Below are 13411 nucleotides of genomic sequence, written 5' to 3'. Positions count from 1 at the left end.
AAGGTGTCTGCGGCTGAGGAGGTTAGTAAAGCGGAAAACGCCCGTGCGCATGCAGCAGGGCCGTGGTGGGTAGGGGTGTTGGAGATGGAGTTGGGTTGGTTTTGGTGATGCGCACAATGGGTAGTAGGAGTCGGCGCAGGACTGTCACCAACGGGGAGTTTAGTGAATAGGGGTTGGTTTTGAGGAAGGGGTCAAATGGGGGTGTAGATCTGTTGATGTGTGGATTTTTGGACTTTGTTGTTGTCGATTTTGGTCGATTTCGTTATTTGTGTCCAATAGGTGTGGTCCAGATTTGGATGCTGGCTGGGATCTGATTTGGAACGCGTGACTCTGACGGTTCAATGGTCGTGTTTCTGACTCTGTTCTTCGAAGTTTCCCCGTTTTCTCCGTGCTCCGCCCACCTGAAAGTCGGATTTTACGTACTAAAAGACTTGGTGGGAAAAGAAGGCGAGCCGGAGTATTTAAGCCAATGCAGTGCATCCCAACAACAGAAAGTTGGGCGCAGGAATCGTTGGCTGCGAATCTGCAAGGCACAACGCTGGGTCTTTGGCGGGGGGTGTTTTTTAATGGACTTGGACGGGAAAAATATTAAGGATTTTCAGGATTTGAAGATTTAAAGAACGGGCTGTTTAGAGAGGTTTTGGCTTTTGGTGTGGTTGAAAAAACATCCTCAAATGTTGTGCGCTTAGTGCCTCGGAGTATGTTGGCTGCATCGCCGAGGGAGAAACACACCAAAAAACACGAAACCGACGGAAATCCAAAAACAACTATAAAAGCAGGGAAATCCCCAAATCGTGGTTTTTTTTTTCGTTTTTTTGTTTCGACTGCCACTTTTCAACCGTTTCTGAAACCGGGCCAAAAAGTGGCCCAACGCTGCAGGCGCAATGACACCGTTGTCGTGCTTTTCGCAGCCATTCTAGGCGATCCACGCCCATTGATCCAGCGCCAGACGGAGAAAGAGGCCTTGTGGCCGCCTGACGTCACCAGCGGGCCCGGTGTGTCAAAAACGGAGGGTTCGACGGGAAAAGAATTTGGAGATTTGTGGTTTGAAAAATCTGAAAAATCTGAAAAATCCGGGGTTCTGGATATTTTGAGATTCGGGAAGTTTGGGTCGTCGGGGCTTATGTCCGGACCCCTGAAAGCGGCGTAGTAGCGGTGTAGCAGATACGTTTTAGATTGTGAATTGTGAAACAAAGGTTTCAGATTAGGGTGATGGAAAACGGTGGGTGACGGCCCGAGGGTGTGCACTTTGTGGATTCAAAAGAGCCGTTTTGTGGGATCTTTTACACTTTGAGTCTTTAAGCTTTTGGATATTATAGAAAGACTGTCAGGCTGCTGTGATTCATGGCTTTTGGCGCCTGGTGATCCAGACATTCGCTTTGTTGGTCTCGGTGTATAGACGCTGCATGGGGCTTGTATCTCCTAGACTAGTGTCATCTCAAGGGTGGCTGATCGATTCATAAGGAGTTCTAATTCTGGAAGAGATCTGGAAGGGATGTGCTTTCTTCAATTGGGTTTTTGTCCATGGGGGTCGACATTATGGACTTTCTTCAGTGTCAAGTGCTCATACTACTGGACCCATCGAACCAGTCTACAAACTATGTATTCATGTATACTTTTTCACTTTGAAGCATTCCCACCGGCTTCGTATCCAATCTCAAAATCTCCAATAAGCTATTGGCCACGTTGGTTGGCCTATGGTAATACAGCCGGTTGTGTGCCCGGGTATGGAAAACTCCGAGCCGAGGATGGGGCTTTTTTTCGGACTGGTTCTCTTAGGTGCATGCACGACACAGTGGGCTACACCGTGGGATCGAATAGGTAAATTGGGTTCTTCAGATTTTTTGTCGTCAATGAGAGGATTTGTAGTTTTTATCGTGGAGAATTTGAGGTTTGGGAACTTTTTAGGTATTCAGTTCGGATGAAGTGAGACTCTATGTTTCGGAGGTGATGAAATCACGAACTATCTTTGCTGAATTGCTGTAGAAATACGTTCAATGCAAGCGAGGGTCTTCTTCTCGTATTGCCTTCTTCTCTTGTTACCATCCGAAGTGCAGTAGATTGACTCTTTCCACTCTTCAGGCATCATTCCATCATATCCTTAGCCACCAAATAAAGAATTGTGACAACGCTCTTCGATTCACAACTAGGTGGATGAACGATTGAATAGGTAAAGCCATCTCAGTGTATCAAGCAAGGGGATAATTTCTAGCTTGATGTGGCATACTCTTCGATGAGCGTTCATGTGTGTATAACCTGGAAATTCAATTTATGGTCGAAGACTAGGAAGCGGTAAATATCAATCCATAATCCAAAACCTTCATGTTTTAACTCTAGTGTCAAAATTGTGCACCCTTCCTCAATACAAGATCCGATCTACGGTACAAGCTTATGCTTCTGACTTTGACGCTAATAGCCTCTGACATCGACAGATTTGAAAAACTTTACAATTTCCTGACTCTCCCTCTTCATTAAATTGATGAAAACTTGCTCATTTAACGGCTGTCGAATTAGCTTCACAAATTAATTCAAAAGAGGAAGAATTTCTGGTCGAAAGAGTGATTGCCAGATCCTGAATAATCAATACAATAAACCAACTTACCACCCCATTTCACTACATTCTCCCCAAAGGCAATACCCAATGTTCAAAGAACTCAGGGCTCACATTGACTACAGCATTTTCCCTCCCTTAAAACCGTCTTTCAGCCTCCACCCCCTAGTACCAAAACGTAACCCACCATTCCAAAACCGCTTGACAAGTCCAAATAAACGTCTCGTAAATAACAATCCAAACCCAGGACCCCATCACGGCGACCCCGAAAATGCCCCCGAATCCCCGAAAACCATCCCATCACCCCCTACAACTCCCAATTCAATACCACCCCAATCGAGCCACCCCCTAAGGAAAAACCCACCTGAAAAACAAGCTTCTTAAAAACCACAACCTGCCCCTCAGTGTGCCCCTCGTTGGCATCCCCTAACCCCGAGATTCCTTCAACCACCCGCTGCTATCGCCGAGCTGGACCAGGCCCTTTTGCAACCCTCTATTGTCCATGAGCCCTGAAGCCCAAAAAGACCCTATCCTGAAGCAGTAACTATTCCGATCAGCGTCGGCGTTACGAACACAGACTCACACCCCTACACATCCCTATCGGAGGGTCCAGGAAAAGCAACCATAGCCGGAGAGACATCCACCTGATTTCCTGAACACTGTTTGTTGCTGTGATTGTCGGGATTTGTTTTTGCCTGGCAGCCACATATTTGTTTTGTCTGGTGTTACGTTCCGCTATGTTTGGTTTCTTCTCTACGTGAATTGTCCCCAGCAAGACCACACCCCAGCTCTCTTTAATCTCTTAAGCTACTTCAAAGCTACTCTTCAAAGCTACTCTTCAAATTACATGCCCTCAAATCAATCCCCCGAAAAGTGACCTCGGGTCCGACTCTGGATTACCGCCCTGCTGCGGATTTCTTAGCACGAACGGCAACATTCACGCTTGTCGAGCCACTGGTCGTATCAGTTTTTATCGGCAGAGGCCAGAGGTATTGTGTATTTCTTGTGCTTTGTCGTTTTCGTAGCGTAGCGACAATCAGAGCCCAGATCTCTCGCTTCTATGCAACTACCATTCTATGCAATTACCATTACTCCATGCGTTTGGGTGTCTCACAAGCCGCCAAGCCGTAGCATGAGAAAGCGAAGCTAGCTTTTGTTCATCCAGCTTTTTGAGCAGGTTGGGCTAAATTTGGTGAAGATAGTAGAACGTGGAGGGGTACAACGGAACTGGAGCACCACCAAAATCACAAAACAAACAGAAAAACAAACAGAAACCATAAAAAAGAAAGAAGAATCACCGCCTCGCTGCCTTCACTATGACCGTCGACAGCTATTGAGGCAATCCCGCGTCGAATGCGTTTCCTGTTCGGGAGGGTCTTGTTTCGAATGTGGTGTTGCTGTTCTCTATAGAAACACAATAGGATGGGTCTGTCCAGAGACTAAACGGCAGTACCCCTCCAGCAACGGCTAACGCCGAGGGCCAGTAGTACCCTTTAGATTTAAATGGGAGAATGTAGAGATTACGGTTCGTTTTGAAATGTCGAAATTGAAGCAAGGCATGGTCGAGGCCAGATTCGATGCACGGTATTCCATGAAAACGGAACCGTGCTGCGGCGTCCGTGAAGGCCCACTTTTCTTGTTCACGATGGACAAGAAAAATAGACTTGCAACACGTCTCGAGGTGTACATGACCACCGGCACCTAGAAGGAATTTTTCTTGACCACGGCCTTCTCATAACAGACAAAAATGACAGGTGCATATGACATAGCTGGAAAACCAGAGGAGGTAGAGGAAGGTAAAATGTCGCTGGAGAAGCCGGAAAATCTGGGGTAGCGGAGTTTCTCCGGCCTGCTGCGTGGTGCAAACGGCTAAAGTAATTTTTACGGGGCTGCACGAGGCAGCAACGCAAGCCGGAGAATCGCCACGCACAAGAAAAATAGACCCGGTGTTGTGTGCAGTACCGGGGAAGTGCAATTGCGTAATGTCCCACATAGTGGGCCACCCAGCTCGGTGCCCCTCCATAGATCCTCAAGAAAATGACGTCCACCCACTATGAGAAAACAGCAGTCTATACGTGTAGAGGCGCGGCTTGGCGCACTGTGTCTATCGGATTGTGTGGGGTCGATTGTGGACCCTAGAACCCGGGGTATAAATGGCTGCAAAATCTCCCTCTCACCAGCCCCACCTCCAATACCCTATCCCACCAAAATGTCAGAAACAGAGTCCAAGACCTCTCAGACTACAGAGGAGGTGCCTATGTTCCTCAAGTGCAAGGGCGAAAAGCTCAACAAGGTGATCACCACCATGTGTGGTGTTGGTTTCTTCCTTTTCGGTTACGACCAGGGCGTCATGGGATCTCTTTTGACGCTTCCGACGTTTAGGGCTACTTTCCCTGAAATGGACACCGTTTCCAACGACGAGCAGAGCTACGCTATCTGGCAGGGTTTCGTCATTGGCATCTACGCCGTGGGCTGTTTCCTCGGAGGCCTTTCCACCATGTACATCGGAGACAAGTTTGGCCGTGTCAAGATGATTTTCTGGGGATGTGTGATTATTGTGATTGGCGGAATTTTGCAGGCTGCTGCCATCAGCACCGATTTCTTGATCACAGCTCGTATTATCTCGGGTGTAGGCAACGGTTTGCTTACTGCCACTGTGCCACTTTACGCTGCTGAATGTTCCAAAGCCAACAGCAGAGGCAAAATGCTTTGTATCCACGGTTCCTTGATCACGTTCGGTATTGCCGTTTCGTACTGGATCGACTTTGCCTTCTACTTCACCGAGCCCTTGGAGCCCCATGGAGAGGTTTCCTGGAGATTCCCCATTGCGTTCCAGCTTATCTTCCCAGTGGGTATCTGCTGTTTCGGCACCACCTTCCCAGAATCGCCCAGATGGCTCATGGGCCAGTCCAGACGTGAAGAGGCCGCCTTGGTGTTTGCTTCTTTGTACGACAAGGTGCCCAGCCATCCGTATGTGCAGCTGCTTTGTGACGATATTGCCAAATCTTTGGATGCTGAAAAGAAGGCCGGTGGTAACAAATTCTCCTTGAAAAACTTGTTGAAGCAAGGCCCCCGCAAGAACTTCCAGAGAGTCAATTTGGCCGGCTGGTCCCAGGTTATGCAGCAGATCTGTGGTATCAACTTGATCACCTACTACGCTGGAACCATTTTCGAGAGTTACATCGGCATGGATCCCTTGGAGTCCCGTATTTTGGCAGCCTGTAACGGTACCGAGTACTTTTTGGCTTCTTTGATCCCCATTTTCGTCATTGAGCGTGTGGGCAGAAGAAAGCTCTTCCTTTTTGGTACCTCAGGCCAGTGCTTGAGTATGTTGTTGCTTTATGTGTGTATGGAGATTGCCGAACAGGGCAACGACGGAGGCTCCATTGGTGCAGCTGTGATGCTTTTCGCCTTCAACACTTTCTTTGGTATGTCGCTTTTGTCGCTTACCTGGTTGTACCCACCTGAGGTTTCGTCTTTGGAAGTCAGAGCTCCTACTACCGGTATCTCCACCGCCTGCAACTGGGGCTTCAACTTTATGGTCGTCATGATCACGCCAATTTGCTTCAACGCCATCGACCACCACACGTACCTCATTTTCTTCGCCATCAACTTCCTCATGGTGCCCGTTTTCTACTTCCTTTACCCCGAAACCAGAGGCAGAACCTTGGAGGAGATGGACTTGATTTTCGAGGAAACGCCCACCTGGAAGCCCTGGAAGTCGGTCCATCTTGCCGCCACCATGCCTTATCTCCACGAAAAGGACGATCTCGAGTCCTTCAAGGCCAGAGCTTCGCACGAGCAGTACTCCAATGTGGGAGATTCTGCTGAGTCGGATGCTGGGCTCATGGACCAAAAGGCCGAAGCCAAGTACGTGGAGGACACCAACAGGGAGGAGAGCTCCAACAAGGACGAGTCCCGGGTGTGAGTTGCTAGAACGGCATAGACGACACTGGTTGTATTTATAGTAATGAGACAGGTTCTCGAGGGGAGTGTAGGTGTGTAGGGTTGACAAAAACGGGTTGACAAAAACGGTTTGGAGGTTTTTTGATCGACGTTGATCTTCAGGGGCCGCTCGAGTTTGCTTGAATTTGCTTGTGATAGTGATCAGGAGAGTGAGCTATTATCGGATTGTGGAGGTTCATGTGTTATTGCAAGGAGGATACTCTTCGGGATGTGTAATCCAAGAGAATGGATTTCGGTGAGATGGATCTTTGAAGTTTCAGGAGTGAAGATGGTATCCCATTTCGATGCCCGGCTTTTTCTGTTTGCATGTATCGTTCCAGAATTGGGTTTCAAAAGTTGGACCCTCGGTAGTTAGAAAGACATCACATTCCTCAAACTGAGTAGTCGTTTGCTAACTGAATAGTCATTTTTAGCAAATGTTGGTTCATTTCTGACATTCAGTGAATTTGAACTCCCACCTCGATATCGCTATCCCACTAACCCCTGTGAACATGTCCTCACCATACGTGAAGTATAGATAGTCCCAACTCTCTCCACTAAAACGACTATTCCACACTAGATCCCGATAAGTCTTCCATGGATAGCATCAACTCTCTTCGTTAAAACGGTAACTCCCCACTAGAATCCGAAAAGTCTTCAAAACCGCCATATTGTAGCAAACGGTCTCCCTCAAAGAACCGTTGCACCACCTCCAAATCGTACTGAATCCATAAAACTCCCGCCTTCCACCTTATATGAAAAACAGTCAAAACCCATCCTCGGCAAAACCCAACGAAATTCCACCCTCCCGTCTCATAACCTCAACACTATACCTCCCTTCTCATTGGCTCACCGCCTCTGCCTTATCGTTATCGGTGCAACGTGCCATCACAGCAGTGGTACCCTGGACCACCGGAGCAAAAGAAAAGCACACAATCGCAAGAGAAAGCAAAAGAAAAAAAATTATCCACGCCAGCGGATCCCCCGCCTTATGACAATTTCGTCATTCTCACCATTTGCTTCCCACCTCGACGCCTTGGCCTTTGTATGTTTATCAGCTCGATGCACCCGACCCAGGGCTGTCGATCGGTCCCCCGGAAAAAACAGGCCTTGGCTGAATGAAAGTTGCGTCTGTCTGTTTTTGGTGGATTTGCTGGTGTGGTAGAGTGGTGAAGACGCTGCATTTTGGTCATTCACAATACGTGGTCCACCACGGATGTGGCCGTTCCACCGACGAGAAACCGCCACTTTCTTTCCACTTTTCTTCATTTCTTACTCGTTTCGTACACCTCTACGCCCTTACGTCATGGCTGTTCTCTGCATGGGCTGGTTCTGCCGAGAGCCAAGAGGAATGTTCTAAACCCATGGGTCCAGGGTCAGCGGGGCCAAAATCACAGACACACTTTTACAAAGCCTGAAATTCGTAGCCAGAAAATTCCATAAACCAAAAAATCCCGAAATCAAAAGAAATAGACATCCACGGACCAACCTCGAAACCCACCAGCCCAATGTGGACGGGCATTGTTGCACCGTTTCTTCTTCTCGCGGACCATGCCGAAAAAACGCAATCTCCAAACCTGGAGAACAAACGAACTATGGCAACGAAGCCGTGTCAAGGCGTGGTTTTTTCTCGGTAGTGGTGCAGAGACCATTGTGAGGAAGGAGCCTAAGAAAAGTGGGCAAGAACCAGCGCCTGGGCAAAAACCGCAAGTACAGGGACGAAGAAAAAAAAAACGGTACCTCCTAGTTTCTTGGTGTGCCTCTATGTCGGGCCTTTTGGGCCCCGCTTACAATGATGAAATCGGTTGACGATGTTTTGTTGTGGGAGGGGCACGAGGGGTACAACGGGCGGGGTGGTAGGGGGGCAGGTTGCCGGAAAAACTTAGACTACCGAGGGCGCCCGTAAAACACCTGCAAAAAGAAATATCAGACGCACCTTCTGCGCCTCTACCGTACTACGCGAGGCGAGGGTCCGGGGAAGATCTAGGGTAACACAGGGATCTGCAGTGTAAAGCCTCTCGCAAAAGAAAAAATCTTCCGGTGTGCATGCACACCGGCCCTTATATGCAGTATTCTAACGCACCACGTTTGTTATTCCGACATGGACTCATGCGCCAGGAACAACAGCCATACTTGTGGTTGCAAAACCACCCGGGGCTACACTTTAAGGCATAACTACATCATACAACACTTGGCATTCAATGACAGCGGGGGTGGGACCTTGTTGCGGGGCCCGGCAGGGTGCCCAGAAAAAGCTCAGTAGGTCTCGTTTCTGTTTCTGAAAACCATATAAGAATCACCTCTCCCCAGCTCCAGATTGGCTTATTCTATTTATTTGTTTTTCTCCAGTCTACTCCAATGTCTGATACCAAGTCCAGGAATTCTGATACGGAGTCTAGAATCTCCGCCCCTCGTGGCGAAGAAGATAAACCCAGATTTTTGAAGTGCAAGGGTGACACCCTCAACAGAGCCATCGTTGGTTTGTGTGGTGTTGGTTTTTTCCTTTTCGGTTACGATCAGGGTGTCATGGGTTCGCTTTTGACGCTTCCGACCTTCAGAGCCACCTTCCCAGAAATGGATACCGTTTCCAACGAGGAACAGAGTTACGCCATCTGGCAAGGTTTCGTGATTGGTATTTACGCCGTGGGATGTCTTTGTGGTGCTCTTTCCACCATGTACATTGGTGACATGTTTGGCCGTGTTCGTTTGATTTTCTGGGGATGTGTGGTGATTATCATTGGTGGTGTTTTGCAGGCTGCTGCTACCGGCACCAATTTCCTTATTGTTGCTCGTGTGATTTCGGGTTTGGGTAACGGTGTTCTTACAGCTACTGTTCCACTTTACGCTGCCGAGTGTTCCAAGGCCAAAAGCAGAGGTAAGTCGCTTTGTATCCAGGGTGCCTTGATCACGTTGGGTATTTGTGTTTCGTACTGGATTGATTTTGCCTTCTACTTTACCGAAGAGTTGGAGCCTCACGGAGAGGTTTCGTGGAGATTCCCCATTGCCTTCCAGCTTGTGTTCCCTCTCGGTATCACCTTTTTCGGCTACACCTTCCCTGAGTCTCCCAGATGGCTTGTGGGTCAGAAGAGAGAAGAAGAGGCTGCTGTGGTTTTCGCTGCTTTGTACGACACTTTTCCCGACGACAAGTTTGTCCAGGACCTTATTGCCGACATCAGAGCGTCTTTGAAGGCAGAAGAAAAGGCCGGAGGCGGTTCCAACTTCAACCCAAGAGCGCTTTTGAAGCAGGGTGAAAAGAAGAACTTCCAGAGAGTCAACTTGGCCGCCTGGTCGCAAGTCATGCAGCAGATCTGTGGTATCAACTTGATTGCCTACTACGCCGGTACCATTTTCGAGGAGTACATTGGCCAGGGTCCTATGGAGTCCAGACTTTTGGCGGCCTGTAACGGTTTGGAGTTTTTCCTTGCCTCGCTTATCCCCATCTGGATCATCGAGAAGGTCGGCAGAAGAGTGCTTTTCTTGTTTGGATCCGTCGGATGCTGCTTGAGTATGCTTTTCCTTACCGTTTCCATGGAGTTGTACTACCAGGGCCACGAGGGCGGTGACATTGGTGCTGCTTTCTTGCTTTTCGCCTACAACACCTTCTTTGGTATGTCGCTTTTGTCGCTTACCTGGTTGTACCCACCTGAGGTCTCTTCTCTTGAAGTGAGAGCTCCTACTACTGCCATCTCCACCGCCTGTAACTGGGCCTTCAACTTCTTCGTGGTCATGATCACCCCCATCTGTTTCAACGCCATCGACCACTACACATACCTTATTTTCGCTGGTATCAACTTCTGCATGGTTCCCGTCTTCTACTTCCTTTACCCAGAGACCAAGGGCAGAACCTTGGAGGAGGTGGACCTTATTTTCGCTGCCACTCCATCCTGGCAGCCCTGGAAGGCTGTTAAGATTGCGTACGAGTTGCCCTTCCGTCACGAGACTGCTGCTGTGGATGAGGAGAACCTCAAGGCTTACGATGACCAGCCATACTCGTCTTCAAACAGCAGCGACAATCTTGAGAGCGGTGAAAACGGCCTTTTGGAGCAGGGCTCTGTGAAGAGAGACGACGAGAAGCTCGACAAGAACTAGCTCGCCAGCGCTGTACATTAGTTAGAGTTATATATCGATAGACCACTATTGGAGAAGAGTGTAGACGCTAGGGTTTTGGGTGAGGGTTTTGAATTTGAGCCGATTGGGAGGAGTTGATTCGAGGTTTTGGTGAGGGTTTTGAAATTGAGCCGATTGGGAGAAGTGATCTAGTATGTGGAGTTGTGTGGTTCACTAAACGAAATGATACTGGACGATACGGGTCATTTCATTATTTTAAGCTTGACTTTTGAAGATCAAGTAGACATGAAGTGCTCATTAGGTGTATGACGACCAGAACCTATAATTATCATCTGTAAAGGGAGTGATCGAATATAAAACAAAAGTGTGCTTTAATACTCGAAAAAAAAAAACATGATGATAGTAAAGAAAATGTATAATATCAAAAGGTAAAATTCATATATATAGACACTCTACGTCTTTGTAGAAAACCATTCTATACTTTCTCTTTTGATGAGTTCGTCTGATATAATGGAAACTGTTGATGCATGGAGGAGGGTCAACTTACTTGTTTTGGAGTATTGCGGTTGAACAGATCTGAAACCTCCAACTGCGTAATCTATGACATTTGGGTCATTTGGTGACTTTTCACAGGTCTTTGGGCATTACATCATTGCCAAGAGATTGCTGTTCCATCTTGGCTAGGTACCCTGGAGTATCAAAACCGTCCAGTTGCTAATGTCACTCTTAAGGCAATAAAGGCCCTTTTTTCGAAATGTATTCATCTAATCCACGAAATGTGTAGACCTCAGTTGGGAACTCGAGCTTTGACAACTTCCGTTTGAATCAACAAGCGTTTTTGTTGGAAATAGCGATGCACTTCACGATATCGATATCGATGTAATCATGGAAGGCAGCATTTGAAACATTTGATAAATCCTCTCCCTTTTTCGCTCTTAAGAACATTCAGCTGGGTTTATCAGATACCATCGACGCTTATCAACAAATGAGGCACCTTTAGCCGCAACATCTACGACCATGCTTCGGCGTTTGGTCATTGTTGAAAAGTCAAACTTCTTCCACTCGGCAATAACTTTGCTTTTTTCCATAAACCTGCCGCTCGCTAAATCCGCCAGCGGTCACACTCACCACCATCGGTCATTGTTCAAATCCTCGTCTGCAACCAAAATCTCGTATAGCTAAGGGATGTTTACTTTTGACGGAGAAGCGCCATGCGTATACTTGTCAGGATCCCCGCTGACGTAATTTGTTATCGTCAGCCAAGATCGATTAGGCTTTCCGATCTCCAGAGGGGCCTTTAGTCACATGAATCTGGAGGAGTCGCCCATTGTTATCGAACTACGACAATGGGCGTGGACCAATCGACAAATATGTTGAAGAGTTTTGGTTTAATTCAGTTATTTCAGACTGAAGTCTACAGAAAAGCACTACACTCCAGTTGGGAAAGTCAAAAGTTCATGGTTTAAGCAACCTGAGGGTTATCCTTTCCCCATTATCAAAAGCCTACGCTATCGCTAAACCCGACAAAGGCACTTGGGTGGACTAGATCGACAGGACGTCACAATGGACGTCTTTCAAGGAAAAGTGAAGTGGCACTGACTGACTTGTCTTCTAGATCTTGCTTCTTTGTGGACGAATATTCTATGTTTCGGCTAAGAAGGTCACGCTGAAGCGCTTCCCCATCTTGGAAATCCCCATCCTCAGTCTAGAATCCAAAAATATGCGAGATTTGGCGATACCAGCATTTGAGGTGCATTGGTAGGAGGATTTGGTTTTAGGTTTGGTAATCGAGGGATGACTCCATAGGACGAAAAGAGGCAGTGCATTACAGTCTAGCTGGTGCATTTCTGGAAAATACAACGGCAAGTGTCCACGTTTCATTTGAATTATCCCACGTTGTTCCTCATGTCTCCAAAAGTTCAAATGTCTGGCTCGTTTGAAAGACTCCAGACCCAAAAATACTTCCTTTCACTGACATGAACATCCAATCATGGTGTTTTCCAAAACAGAAATCCATCCAAATACTGCAATCCAGCAATCCAGTAATCCAGTTGAAGGAATCCACCTGGATGACAAACAACTCCTCTCCAACGATCCCCTCCGATTATCATCTCCATATATCCTCTCTATATGTCCTTTCCATGTATCCTCTCCATCCATCATCCTCTACCATTCCCTCCATCATATGCTTCAACAATGCTCTTCAATCATTTTCTCCATATCTCCTCTCCAATTAACCTCTTCAATTGTCATCTCCATATAGATCCATTCCAACCGTCCCTTCCAACTATTCTCTTCGATCATCGTCTCCATTCATCATCGTCAACCATCCTCTCCATATATCCTCTTCAACTATTCTCTCCACATATCCTCTTCAACTATTCTCTCCATATATCTTCTCCAACTATCCTCTCCAACTATCATCCTCATAAATCTTCTTCACATATACTCTCCGATTACCATTTCCATGTATCCCCTCCATGTATCCTCTCCATGTATCCTTTCCATGTATCCTCTACATTCATCATCTCCATTCATGCTCTCCAATGATCCTCCCCATAGTTCCTCTTCAAATACACTGTCCATACCTCTACCACAACTACCCTCTTAATGTACCTCCTCCACCTACCCTCTCCATCCCTTCCGCATACGCCCCAGTCCCCAAATGTCTCAGACCACATTCCCATCGCTAATGTAGGCCCCCACGGTTAGTGCAGCCGAAGCCGATGCACCTTCTCCGATGCACGAATGTGTCACCGGACGAGTGAAATCGGCGTCACGAAAAACCAATCACCATACTGATCCAACAAAACCAATTCAAAACCTCCAGTCCACTGTCCCAATCAC

General features: G+C 47.4%; 2 protein-coding genes across 2 annotated transcripts; both read left to right on the top strand.

Moving 5' to 3' along the window:
* Positions 1 to 4760: 4760 nt before the first annotated feature.
* Positions 4761 to 6479, top strand: C7M61_004576 (sugar porter family MFS transporter; the record flags this gene model as incomplete). The annotated part of the gene is made up of 1 exon (XM_024859895.1): positions 4761 to 6479. The coding sequence occupies one exon, from the start codon at positions 4761 to 4763 to the stop codon at positions 6477 to 6479; it is 1719 nt and encodes a 572-aa protein (XP_024711847.1).
* Positions 6480 to 8854: 2375 nt separating this feature from the next.
* Positions 8855 to 10585, top strand: C7M61_004575 (sugar porter family MFS transporter; the record flags this gene model as incomplete). Its single annotated transcript, XM_024859894.1, has 1 exon — positions 8855 to 10585. The coding sequence occupies one exon, from the start codon at positions 8855 to 8857 to the stop codon at positions 10583 to 10585; it is 1731 nt and encodes a 576-aa protein (XP_024711846.1).
* Positions 10586 to 13411: the final 2826 nt, after the last annotated feature.

The sequence above is a fragment of the Candidozyma pseudohaemuli genome, assembly GCF_003013735.1.
Source record: "Candidozyma pseudohaemuli strain B12108 chromosome Unknown scaffold00016, whole genome shotgun sequence".
Taxonomy (NCBI): Eukaryota; Fungi; Ascomycota; class Pichiomycetes; order Serinales; family Metschnikowiaceae; genus Candidozyma; species Candidozyma pseudohaemuli.
The sequence above is the reverse complement of the archived record's forward strand: the minus strand, read 5'-3'. Positions and strand labels throughout refer to the sequence as shown.